The sequence below is a fragment of the Peromyscus maniculatus genome, chromosome 7 (genome assembly GCF_049852395.1).
Source record: "Peromyscus maniculatus bairdii isolate BWxNUB_F1_BW_parent chromosome 7, HU_Pman_BW_mat_3.1, whole genome shotgun sequence".
NCBI lineage: Eukaryota > Metazoa > Chordata > Mammalia > Rodentia > Cricetidae > Peromyscus > Peromyscus maniculatus.
The window spans coordinates 93,301,953-93,314,992 of NC_134858.1; the positions used below are offsets into that span (position 1 = coordinate 93,301,953).

The following is a 13,040-nucleotide window of genomic DNA, read 5'->3' on the forward strand; positions in this document are numbered from 1 at the left end:
GCCACCCCTTCCCTGGATTCTCATGGTTTACATTGCATATGCACAAAGGAAATTATTAATACATTTATATAATATTTCACTTTAAAACATATTCTACTGGTATTTTCCTTTAGAAATTTCAGCATTACTAGTTTATTAGGGTTGGGTAAGGAATCTTTATCTTTAGAAAGTCTCTATTTAGAAGCATTTCTTTCAAGAATCAGATGTGCGGGGCTGGAGAGATGGCTCAGTGGTTAAGAGCACCGACTGCTCTTCCAGAAGTCCTGAGTTCAATTCCCAGCAACCACATGGTGGCTTACAACCATCTGTAATGAGATCTGGCACCCTCTTCTGTATACATAATAAATAAATAAATCTTTAAAAAAAGAATCAGATGTGCAATGAGGTTTCAAACTCAGGGATTTTTTCAAGGAACTCCTAAGATAGACCTTAAGATGAACAAAGCGAGATCTGATAAGCTACACCAAGGTTCAGCCTCATGCTTTCCAGAGATACTGTCGTCATATGGCAGCAGTAACTTCATTATGTGCTGTTAACAACAGCAACAACACAGAGGTTTTGGAGTGGAGTACTTCAGTGCCTTCCTGCTACAACATCTGGCCATAATTGACCTTGCCGGCTCCAAGTAAACTACTAACTCTCTCAAGGAACCAGAAGTGATTAGAGTCAGGGTTTGGAATTGTGTTGGTAATAATGGAAGTTCTTGCCAGAATACTCCTCCCCAAGGCACCAGCAGAACAGGAAAACCTTCAACACCTATAGAACCTCACAATTTGCTTCAAACGAATCTGGAAGTGCTACCAGCACCTGGCAAGTACTGTAACTGGTGGCTTATAAAACATCTAATGGCTTCGGGTGCTTTTAAACACCCAACGTCAGATCAATACAGTTTTCACGACACATCCTCTCTGCAAATTTAGGCTTGACCACTGACGGTTTCCTAGCTTCTCCTTCCAGAGCATAAAGACTGCTTGTCTACTTGTGACTCCCCAGAAGGCATCAGCAAGGGGGAAGAACTGGGTTTGCAAAGATCACAACAAACTTAATTTTACAATAACTCATTCCATATTTGTTGACACCATGAAGTTGTGTTCAAAACAAGTATGCAAGTACATTAAATTGATTGTAGTCATTACTAAGAGTCACAACTTTTTACCACTGTTCTCGGTCTGGACACTGACCCCCACCCCACTTTGTCTACATAGGCATGGCATCTGCTCCATTCCACTGGCATGAACTGACTGGCCCTCTGTCTTCATTAATATATTTTTTTTCTTCCAAGAGTCTTTTCCACAGGCACTGTCTAAAAGATCTATTAAAAAGATCTCCTTAGAGCTAAGAATCTTTGGATTTCTCACTTCAGAACTTCCCCATTCCCTACCTACCAGTCTCACATTGTCATATTGATACCTTTATCCAGTCTGAATCAGGATCCTCCCCCACTTCCTACATCTTAAATCATACGCAAATCCTCAGATTCAGCCTTCACATTCCCAGGTCCAAGACACTATAAAGGCTTTCTAAATGGGGATTTCCTCTTATTTCAATAAGCTGCAAACCCAACTTTGTCTTATCAACAGGTTTTGATGGTAATATGAGGGTATCAGCTTTTAGTTGTTGTCCATTTCCCTTAGTTTTATAACCACCATACATCACTGTCATCCTTCATCCTTTATGTAGCATGGCATCACATAAATGCATTGTCATAAGGTGGAAAAGGTATTATTACAATCTTGTCTTCCGAAACAAATAAATTAGTTTTTTTTTGGGGGGGGGGGGTCCTGTGTGAAACTAGTAGCACTTGTTTTGTTTGTTTGTTGAAGTTGGGTCTCAGTGTAACCTAGACAGCCCCCAACCTGCCATCTTCTTCCTCACACTCCAGAGTGCACCAGAACTCCAACAGTAATTCTCTAGAATATAGCTTCTACTCTAGACTCTAAAATCTTAAACAACCAAGGCAGATTTAACATCCATGGTAAAACTTTTCCCAAAGTCGCCACACTTGTCTCATTTTACATCAATATTCCCAAGCATCCTAAAAGCTTAGACTTATCATCGCATAGGAAAAATGCTCTCTCTAAAAACAAAACTATATGATATTTAGCCCCTCAGCTCCATTCGGTGGCTACTGTGACATACAAAAAAATTTATGTTATTTAATGTACTTCACACAAGTGTACAAGGAAGAGCAAACAATAAGTTTACAAAAACACAGGAAATACTGAATTCCAGGTTCAGCACCATAAAAACTTACAACCCATGTGTTTCTAAAGCACTTGGGAGGCAGAGGGAGGTGGATCTCTGTGAGTTCAAGGCCAGCCTGGGTTACAGAGTGAGTTCCAGGAAAGGCGCAAAGCTACATGGAAAAACCAAAAAAAAAAAAAAAAAAAAAAGCAAGCAGAAGGCAGATGTGAACATTTTCAGTATTTATGCTCATTAACTGTAAAGTCTGTCACAAAACATGAGAGAAAATAATCTTTTAGCAACCACATTGGAAACAGTCTTCAAGAAGTATTTCTAGTAATGGATACAACATCATTGGCCTGTTATCAAGGAAGGGGCAGGAAAGCCTCGTGCTCGGCACCCAATTTTCCATTTCTCAAGGATGACAATAAAAAGGAACGCCTTTCCAGTTCCAAAAATAGCTCTGTGTCACTGCGCTGAGGTCATTGCTTCCTTTAGAACGAATGTCACACAAATTTAGCAAAGGATTGCACATTCTTAATCTGCAAAATCATAGTATATACCTCATTATGAAACTTCAGGAAGAGTCAGGGAATAGTTCACATAATGGTTGGTTTTGAGGCAGGATCTCTATGTCACACTGGCTGGCCTGGAACTCAGTATGCAGACCAGGCAGTCTGAAACTCAGAGATCCACCTGCTTCTACCTTTTGAGTGCTGGGATTGAAAGTATGCATCCCCAGGGGAGTCTTTGCCCTGGAGGAGATGGGAATGGGGGGAAGGGGGAGGCGGGAGTGGGGAGGACAAGGGAATCCGTGGCTAATATGTAAAATTAAATTAAATTATAAAATAAAATTTAAAAAAAAAAAGAAAGTATGCACCATGGGCTGGAGAGATGGCTCAGAGGTTAAGAGCATTGCCAGCTCTTCCAGGGATCCTGAGTTCAATTCCCAGCAACCACATGGTGGCTCACAACCATCTATAATGAGATCTGGTGCCTTCTTCTGGTGTGCATGCAGGCAGAACACTATACATAATAAATAAATAAATAAATAAATAAATAAATAAATAAGTATGCACCACAATGCTTAGCCCAACATGATATGTTTTAAACAAAATACTCAGTGAATATTATTATGCTTAGCAGTTTTGAAAGGAGAAACTGGCATCTATAAATCCAGATTTTGGTGAGGCCTCTAAAGAACAATTAGTACAGGAAGAATAAACACTTTGTGGAACTAATAAAACATGACCTTACTACACAGTGTTCTCTCTCTCTCTCTCTCTCTCTCTCTCTCTCTCTCTCTCTCTCTCTCTCTCTCTCTCTCTCTCCTATTTGGTTTTTAAATACAAGGTTTCTCTGTGTGACTGCTCTGGCTGTCCTGGAACTCACTCTGTAGACCAGGCTGGCCTTGAACTCACAGAGATCTGCCTGCCTCTGCCTCCTGAGTGCTGGGATTAAAGGCGTGCACCACCATTCCCAGCTCACAGTGTTCTCTTTTAACCTGTGCCTCTTGACTGGGATAGCATGCCGTGTGTCCTATGTACAATCTTCAGTGTGAAAGAAAAGAAAGGAGTTGGGATAAGGAGGAGAGGAAAGAGGGAGGAGATGAGGGAGGAAGGAAAATGGACAGACACTGGCATCAAATAAACGATCATCAATAAAAGAGCAACTGTAATATAAGTTGAATAGTATTCACTTCAATAAAGAGACATCCAAACTACTTAAAATCTTAATTTATTTTATTATTAAATACAGCTGATTTTTTTATTTAATAAAAAATAAAGGGCAGGGCTAGCCGGGCATGGTGGCCCATGCTTTTAATCCCAGCACTCAGGAGGCAGAGGCAGGTGGATCTCTGTGAGTTCAAGGCCAGCCTGGTCTACAAAGAGAGATCCAGGACAGCCAAACTATACAGAGAAACCCTGTCTTGAAAAAAAAAGTGAAAGAACACTTGCCTTGCAATCAAGAGGCCCTGGGTTCGATTCACAACACTGAAAATTGTTTTAAATGGCAAATTATCTTTAAGTTCCCAACAGCACTAGATATGTTCTAGCCTAGTCACAAATTACCAGCAAGCGTACTCACAGAAACTGTGAATGGAGTGAGCTTCTTCTTATTGATAGCTCTTTCATCAATCGTATCCGGTTCAGATAAGTTGATCATTTTGCTGAGGAGAAAACAAGAATCATTTAGATAAAAATTCCTAGAAATGTTTAATTCATTGGGCAAACAGTCGAATTAGTTACTTTTGAAAGGGAATAGTAAGCCTTTCTATTTTGTTCAGCTACAGTTCATGTCAGGAGCTTCGATTAAAAACCTACAACATTGTCCCTGACCTGAGGCACCTGCTGTCTCCACAGCAGCCACCTGTGCTTTCTGCATCTGTCCTGAAGCACACCTGCTCTCTCCACAGCAGCCACCTGCGCTTTCTGCACCTGTCCTGAAGCACACCTGCCCTCTCCACAGTAACCACCTGTGCTTTCTGCACCTGTCCTGAAGCACATCTGCCCTCTCCACAGTAACCACCTGTGCTTTCTGCACCTGTCCTGAAGCACACCTGCCCTCTCTCTACAGCAGCCACCTGCGCTTTCTGCACCTGTCCTGAAGCACACCTGCGCTCTCACAGCAGCCACCTGTGCTTTCTGCACCTGTCCTGAAGCACACCTGCCCTCTCCACAGCAGCCACCTGCGCTTTCTGCACCTGTCCTGAAGCACACCTGCCCTCTCTCCACAGCAGCCACCTGCGCTTTCTGCACCTGTCCTGAAGCACACCTGCCCTCTCTCCACAGCAGCCACCTGCACTTTCTGCACCTGTCCTGAAGCACACCTGCCCTCTCTCCACAGCAGCCACCTGCGCTTTCTGATATGTGTCTTCACCAGGTGGTCATTAATATTGACAACCTGAAATTTAAACAAATTCTGAAACAGCCAACTTTCAGAGAAATCAAGATACTGTTGTCTCAGAAGTGAAGGAACAAAAGCCTCAACTGAAGACTTCAATAATTTAGACATTTTAAAAAGAAAGAATATGGATTTTTGTCTCTATGTTTCAGAATACATTTTATCTTTGGAAACTAAAATAGGAAGTACAGATTTGATTCATAGACATTTTCTACAAGTTGAAGGAAGAGACAAAAAATTATAAATAGAGCCTGAGGTATATTTATTTATTTTGTTGTTGTTGCTTTTCAAGACAGGGTTTCTCTATGTAGCTTTGGAGCCTGTCCTGGAACTAGCTCTATAGACCAGGCTGGCCTGGAATAGGTATATTTTATAGATACCGATTTCCTATACTTATGGGTAGGTTTGGGGATTGTGTTTCCTTTTTAAGTAAACATACACACAAACAATAACAACAACACAATGAGCCATGGTACTGAGTTAACAACAGGGGTATGTGTATTTGTGTGTATTTGTGATATGTGTTTTCTACTTTGGAAGTGTACTATATATTTTTTAATTAAAAAAACTTTAAAGACACCTGCATTGTAAGAAGATGTATGCTGGGACTTGGTGATGAAAAGATGGCTCAGCAGGTAAGAGCACTTCCTGGTCTTGCAGAGAACCAGAGTTCAATTCCCAGCACCCACAAGGTGGTTCACAAGCATCCGTAACTGCAGTTTCCTGGATCTGATTCCCTCTTCTGTCCTCCGCAAGCACCAAGCATGGGCGCACACACATGCAAGCAACACACACACACACACACACACACACACACACACACACGAAGAAATCGAATTTAAAATGTTTTCAAAAAGAGGTGTGCTGTGACTATATACATGTGGAATACATGACATGCACTCTTAGAAAGTTTACAGTGTAGTAAGCAAAACAGACTGAAAAGAGCCAAGGCTGCAATAAAATACTGTTTCATTTAGGTTTAATGAAGGAGTATCTTCCTCCGTCTTCTCAGGCTCCTGTCTCTGTCAGCACTCTTTTATGGAGAAGTGAAAAGAAACCACATCACCATTTTGCAATGCATTAAAGGGTTCAGAAGCTTCCTGGCTGTATCATGGTAACAGATACAAAAGGCACCATAAAATAAAGTATTATATTACGGGGGAAATTCTGAAAAGTACACAATACTTAAATTTCTAGACAATCATTATTAACTCCAAAGAAAACAGATCTTCCAGATTGCGGTGTTCAGGGAGTGCTCATCACGGGGGCAGTGAGAGCACACGGCTCCTATGAGTAGAAGTTCAACTCACCAAAGAAGGATGCCATCTGCAAGCGATTTGAAAAGGCTGCCATCGTTGGGGTTCATGGGCAGAAGGTGGCTACAGTCTGGGTCATTCTCTAGAGCTTTGTTTATCCAGTTAACAAAAGCTACTTTTTCTTCCTCTGAAAACAGAAAATCTCAGTAGGCAAACTTCATTTCACAGCATTTATCACACTACAAGAACGTACTTGTTAATTTCTATTAAAAGATAATAAATGACACTATTAAAATACTACTGAGATACCCTCAGGGATTTAATATATGGAGAAAGGGGGATTCATTGCACTTTTTCACCCAACATATTAGAAGGGAAGAAGGAAGGTATGCATCTTAAGTTAGTATACTATGCATGTGGTTTGGGGGACTGGAGAGATGGCTTGGTGGTTAAGAGCACTGGCTGTTCTTCCAGAGGACCTGGGTTCAATCCCCAGCACCCACATGGCAACTCACAACTGTCTGTAACTCCAGTTCCAGGGGATCTGGCATCCTTACACAAGCATACATGCAGGCAAAACACCAATGCACATAAACTAAAAATAAATAAATTTTTAAAAATGTGACATTAAAATCTTTCCAACTATGAACCGCTTCTAAAATCACATGAATTAGAAACACACCACATGAGGTCAAATATGCACACTTACATATAGATTGTTTAAATCAGAGAAAAAGGTTAAGGAAAAAACCCATGGAAATAAACTCTATCACCTAAAAAGATTAAGACTGCTGTAATCTGAGGCTTATAAAAGTATTGAATTAGAACTGGGAAGAAGGTGGCCAGTGAGAGTGGCAGAGGAACAATATGGTCCAAATACATTATACATGTGTATAAAAAGATCACAGTGACAGGCAGGCGGAGCAGCGGCTCACACACGATTGAGCCTGTATGATAATGAGTTTTCAGAGACGGGTAATGCCTGTGAACGCTCACCAACCTAAGACAGAGCGCCTGTGTGGTCTGGGCAGGGTAAGGTGACCTGCTGACATCCCACGTAACCTAAGTAAGAAGCTCATTTTTTAGTAAAAGGGGAAGCTGTAGGGCCCTGACCCCCGTTTTGAGTAACTGTTGCCTTGCTTGCTGACCTTGACCTTGATATCCTCCCTATGCTAATTCCCTGCTGGGTTCCAACCTCGTCTGTGTATCCTGCATATTGGGCGTTAACAGCTTAGATGCAAGATTGTAAAACATTGGTAGCGAACGTCTGCCCTCCAGGGTTCTCCCATTGTGCTGTAAGCCTGTATTTAAGACCTCTTCCCTCCTTCAATAAATGGCATTTGGCATTAAAAAAAAAAATCACAGTGAAACCCAGTACTGAATATAAATATATGCTATATATGAATATAAGCGCAAGCGCAAGCGCGCGCGCGCGCGCACACACACACACAAACAGTTGATGTGTTTCTGGAGCAAAGCTCTTATCTAACATGGGGAAGGCTTATAAAAGCATTAATGTAAGCCGGGCGGTGGTGGCGCACGCCTTTAATCCCAGCACTCGGGAGGCAGAGCCAGGCGGATCTCCGTGAGTTCGAGGCCAGCCTGGGCTACCAAGTGAGCTCCAGGAAAGGCGCAAAGCTACGCAGAGAAACCCTGTCTCGAAAAACCAAAAAAAAAAAAAAAAAGCATTAATGTTGCTTTGGGTTTCAAACTGAGCAAATGGATGCAGTGATCCTATCAGATTGGACACATCAGGCAAAATACTCTCTACCCACTTGGTGGCTTGATGAAAACAGAATCCAAGTATCTCTACTCTTGGAAAACAGAAAGGAACAAATCCTTACCATAAGCCTCTCCATCATTCCTAGATCAGCTGTACAAGTCAAGCCTGTCAACATGATGGGAAACCCGCTCAAAAGTGGTGACGAAAGCTTGGGACAGCTAAGTGGCATGGTACTTCCCAAGCATGCATGAGGCCCTAGATTTGATCCTCAGAGATCACTCCCTAAAATCCTTGACAAATACTCCAGACATCATAACTAGACCCATCCAGAGCTGAAATACAAACAGCATCTGCTTCATTTTCAGTGCCTTTGACTTGACATATAGTAGGAACATACAGCTTTCAGTAATTCTGCTATTTTTCATGTTGGCAATGCTAAACTTGGGATATATTTAAATCTGATGTCACAGTATAATTAATAATTATTGCTTTTTTTCTCCCTCCAGTGTATATAAAATGATGGTATGATTCACAGTGGCAGCTTAGCCTGGATGACATATGACACTTAGTAAATGAATTAAGGACTAAAATTCAGAGAGGTAGATTACCTGAGTAGGAATGCTGTGTACCCTCGCTGGAAATGGATGAAGTTCCCCCAATAGCAGTAATCCCTTCTCTCTTGTTAATTATTTTTCGGAATGTTTTGCTGATATCTTTGCTTTTTAACTCTTGCATTAGCTGGAATGGAAAACAAGTAAAATTGAGACATTCTAGTGACATGAAGGATATTCAATGCTTGCATTTATTTGAAATGATACCAACATAATATGAATTGGGTGTCCTCATACTTAACACTTGTCTAAACAGATAATTCTGCCATTTTACCAATTATATAAACTGGACTAATGTTTGTAACCCAACAACTGGAACATGTTACAACTGAGCTGAAACTGAACATGCTGAAAATATTATTGACTAGCCAAGGTCTTTTATACTACAAACCACGGAATGATGATGACTTTAAAATACTTTAGTGAAGGCAGACTCCTGCCTGAACATCAATCCATGTTCACATAAATAAGTCAGCTTTGTAGGAAATACTAGAGGCCTACAAAAACAAGTTCTCCCAGTTATTCACTGGGCTCTAGAGACCAGCAAGGCTAAATTAACTTTTCTCCATGCAATACCAGCCATGATTTTTTAATGCAAATCTAATCAGATTACTTCATTCTTCCCACTTCAGAGACTTCCTGTTGTGATTAGGATGAAAACAAAGATCTGACATGGCCCTCTACAAGACCAGATTCCTGCTCACTTCTCCAGCTGTACTTTTACCTCACTTCTTCAGCTCTGGCCGTACTCATCATCTTTTAGATTGCTTGAGAGATCCAGCACCTCCGAGACCACAGGGTCTCAGGGCACACTGCCACCACCTGCTTCCCACCGTATTTCCCGCCCCCTTTCCTATTTAACTTCTTCCTTCAGATGTCAGCTCCTCTTCACAGATTGCAGGAAGCTTCCCTGAGTCCCTGGGCCCTCCACTCTCCCCCTCAGGCTCAGCTCCATCCATCCTAAGTGCTCCCAGAGTCTGTGCTGGTCTACACAGCCGTCACCATAGCTGGCGTTTCCATCCATTTGTGTGACCTGCCTTCCCCACCTGAGCATACCACCAAAGCAAGGACCATGTCTCTTTCTGCTCATCCCATTATTCACAAGGCCCAGAGCTCAAATATTTCATTAATAGATAAAGAATATAAAATGAGAAGACTTATATTTTACAAATACTTATTCAATTATGCTAATGGTTAATAATATTCAACTTAAATACAGTAATTCTAGGGCATGAACAACTATTATCTGAATCAGATTTCCATTCAATAGTCTCCTTTGCTCTATGATCTGTGGAAATTATTTTCACAATAACATTTGTTATTAGCATCATTTTAAAAGCAGTGTTTTGTCTGGCCTCTGCAGCCAGGTCAGACCAAAGCTAACACTATTGAAAGTCTACTTGCAGCAAATGACCAATAACTTAGAAGAGTACTGAATTACTTACAGACACAAATTCTTCAAAACTGATCTTGCCATCTTTGTTGTTGTCAGCAACCACTAAAATTTTCTCCACAATCTCGCGCACCTTGTACCCAGGAAGAGGAAGACTTGCCTCCTTAAACAGGTCCTGAAGTTCATAGTCACTGACATAGCCACTGTTGTCAATGTCTGTAAAAATATACGGTCAACTGTCAAATGCAGGAAATCCAGAGCGCTAAAAGTTTGTTTCATGAGTGGCAGGAGCCTTTCTTCCTATACCTGAACAAAACAGGGTGTGTGTGAATTAGTTACTTCTCTATTGCTATGACAGACACCGTGACCAAGACCACTTAGAGAAGAAGACGTTTATTTGGACTTACGGTTCCAAAGGATTAAGAGTCCATCATGGCAGGAGCAGGAACAAGCATGACCAAGAGAGTGAACTAAAAATGGCCTGAGTCGTTAACTTCACAAAGACTACCCCAGCAACATATGTCGTCTAGCAAGCCCGCACCGCCTAAACCTTCTCAAACAGTGCTACCAACTGGGTACCAAGTATTCAAATGCCTGAGACGATGGGGGACATCTCATTAAAACCATCACACTGTACAATACACTTAATCAACTCATGTTTAAATAGAGTTCATCTCATAGATTTAGAGATCATGTATGTATTTTAAGTGTACAGTATGGACAGAGCTCTGACTGAAAACTCAGTTTTGACAACTGACTAAATTTCAGAGAAATAAGCCCGGGGAAGTATCGGATATATATCTTAAAAGAAAAATATCAGCAAAAGTCAAGATGGAATAACCAATCAGACTTTGTGCTGATAAAATTATGAAATGAATCTGTTGACCCCACATTTCTTATAAAATATCTATCTGCAACATATAAAACATATGTAATCAATAGAACTCAACTCCTAAAAACTGTATAAAATCGCTTTTCTCTATGTTTTGCTTTTGGTGACAGTTTTATTATTGATAATTCATTGCTTGCTATAGATTTATCAAACTATTATGTATGTTCAATCACGTTAGATGACATCTTGAGATTAGGTGGTCAAGAAATTTCACCCCTATATTTGGACTTTTGGAAATGAATTTGTAAATCCTTTCTTGTTATCACTAAGATGGCCTTGGGCAGGTTATAGGGTTCCCTGGGGACTGGGAACACCTCTGGACTCAGAACAGAGATAGCATAAAATAAGTCTACAGAGTTGGCAACACATCAAGGTGCCAAGTTGGTTGTTCTGAACATGGCACGGAGTCACCTCGTGCAGAATCTGTGATGCTAATTATCAGAGGCCAAAGTGCTAACCATTACCCCAGATAACCACATACGTGAAGCTTCATCTTTACATCAACTTGAGAAGATGCAGAGCCAGGAAACACACCTCTGAGTGTGTCTAGGAGGTGTTTCGGCAAAGTTTAACTGAGAAGGGAAGACTCAGCCCACCTGTGGCTGGCATCAGCCCAGAAGCTGAGGTCCCAGCTGAACAAAAGGAGAATGTGAGCTGAACACCAGCACACACACCTTCGTTAATGTCCCCCTTTTCATTTTACTTTTACATCTTGCACTTTTCTCTTCCCCTTTGTAACAATATTATTCCACATTTAAACAACTGTTTTAACTTCACCCAATGCTCTACATTAGTTTCTCTGACTGGCACTGGAGAACGAGCCCTCAGGAGTAGGATGCTCAGCAAAAAACATCCCCAAATAAAAAGAGAGCAGCTGTCCAAACCATCAGCTGTGTCAGAGCAACAAAGAAACAAAAAAAGCAAGACAAGATGGTGTCTCCAAAAGATCCTAACTCCCCAACTACGGAATTCAAAGGTACTGAAATGGAGGTAATGTCGGATGAAGACCTCCTAAGTTCACTAATAAAAATGGTCAGTGGGGCTGGAGAGATGGCTCAGAGGTTAGGAGCACTAGCTGTTCTTCCAGAGGTCCTGAGTTCAGTTCCCAGCAACCACATGGTGGCTCAAAACGATCTGTAATGAGATCTTGTGCCCTCTTCTGGCCTGCAGGCATACATGGAGGCAGAACACTGTATACATAATAAAAAAAAAGTCAACAACCTCAAATAGGATTTCAAACAAGCCGGTGCAGGAAGGAGGGAAATCAGTCCAGAACACAGCAACACTGATGACCAAGTCAAAAAACTATGAGTAAATCACCCAAGTACATAAAAAAAGTCAGAAACAAGGAAAAGAAAGTCAGCAAAAATATTAAGGGTTGGGGGGACACTAAATGAACAGAAGCTGTGGAAATTAAAACTTTATGAATCAAAAATACAGTGGAAAGCACCCATTGTCAACAGACTCAACCAAGCAGAAGAGAGAAAATCAGGGATGGCTAACAATGGCAATACAGTACTATAGTCAAACATTAACAAATAGGAGGAAGGAGAGAGAAAGACCATAATGTCTAAGAACTCTAAGATAGTGATCAAAACATTTAAACTAACAATCGACAGAGTAGAAGAAACTTAGATAAAAATTAAAGATACAGAGAATCTATGTAATAGAATTGTAACAGGCAATTTCCAAAGTCTATAAAAAGAAAAGGACATCTAAACACAAGCAACACTGAGAACCCCCAGATAAGCATGATGATAGGAGAATGTCTCCTTAATATATTTTAGTTAAGATGTTAAAAATAGAATATTAAAAGCTGTAAGGGAAAAACACCAATTCATCTATAAAAGAAAACATAATATCAGATCTCTTACTTGTACCCCTAAAAGCCAGAAAGCATAAAATGTCTTATTTTAAGCCCTTAAATAACTGCCAACCAAAAGCGCTATGTCCAGCACAGCTATCGTTTAAAATTGATAAAGAAATAGGAACTATTCAAGACAAGCACAAATTAAGACAGTTCACTGACCATCAAGCCAGAAGGGCAAAAATTACCTAAAGGAATACTAAGCAAAGA

General features: G+C 40.8%; 1 protein-coding gene across 3 annotated transcripts in view; it reads right to left on the bottom strand.

Moving 5' to 3' along the window:
* Nucleotides 1-13,040, bottom strand: part of Pls1 (plastin 1) — a 101,020-nt gene that overhangs the window by 25,274 nt on the left and 62,706 nt on the right. For all 3 annotated transcript variants that reach the window (XM_006975176.4, XM_076576836.1, XM_076576835.1), the window contains exons 3-6: nt 10,124-10,287; nt 8,676-8,805; nt 6,399-6,531; nt 4,273-4,354 (exon numbers count right to left, since the gene is read on the bottom strand). In XM_006975176.4, coding sequence (XP_006975238.1) covers nt 4,273-4,354; nt 6,399-6,531; nt 8,676-8,805; nt 10,124-10,287 — 509 coding nt within the window. The remainder of the gene's footprint in view (nt 1-4,272; nt 4,355-6,398; nt 6,532-8,675; nt 8,806-10,123; nt 10,288-13,040) is intronic.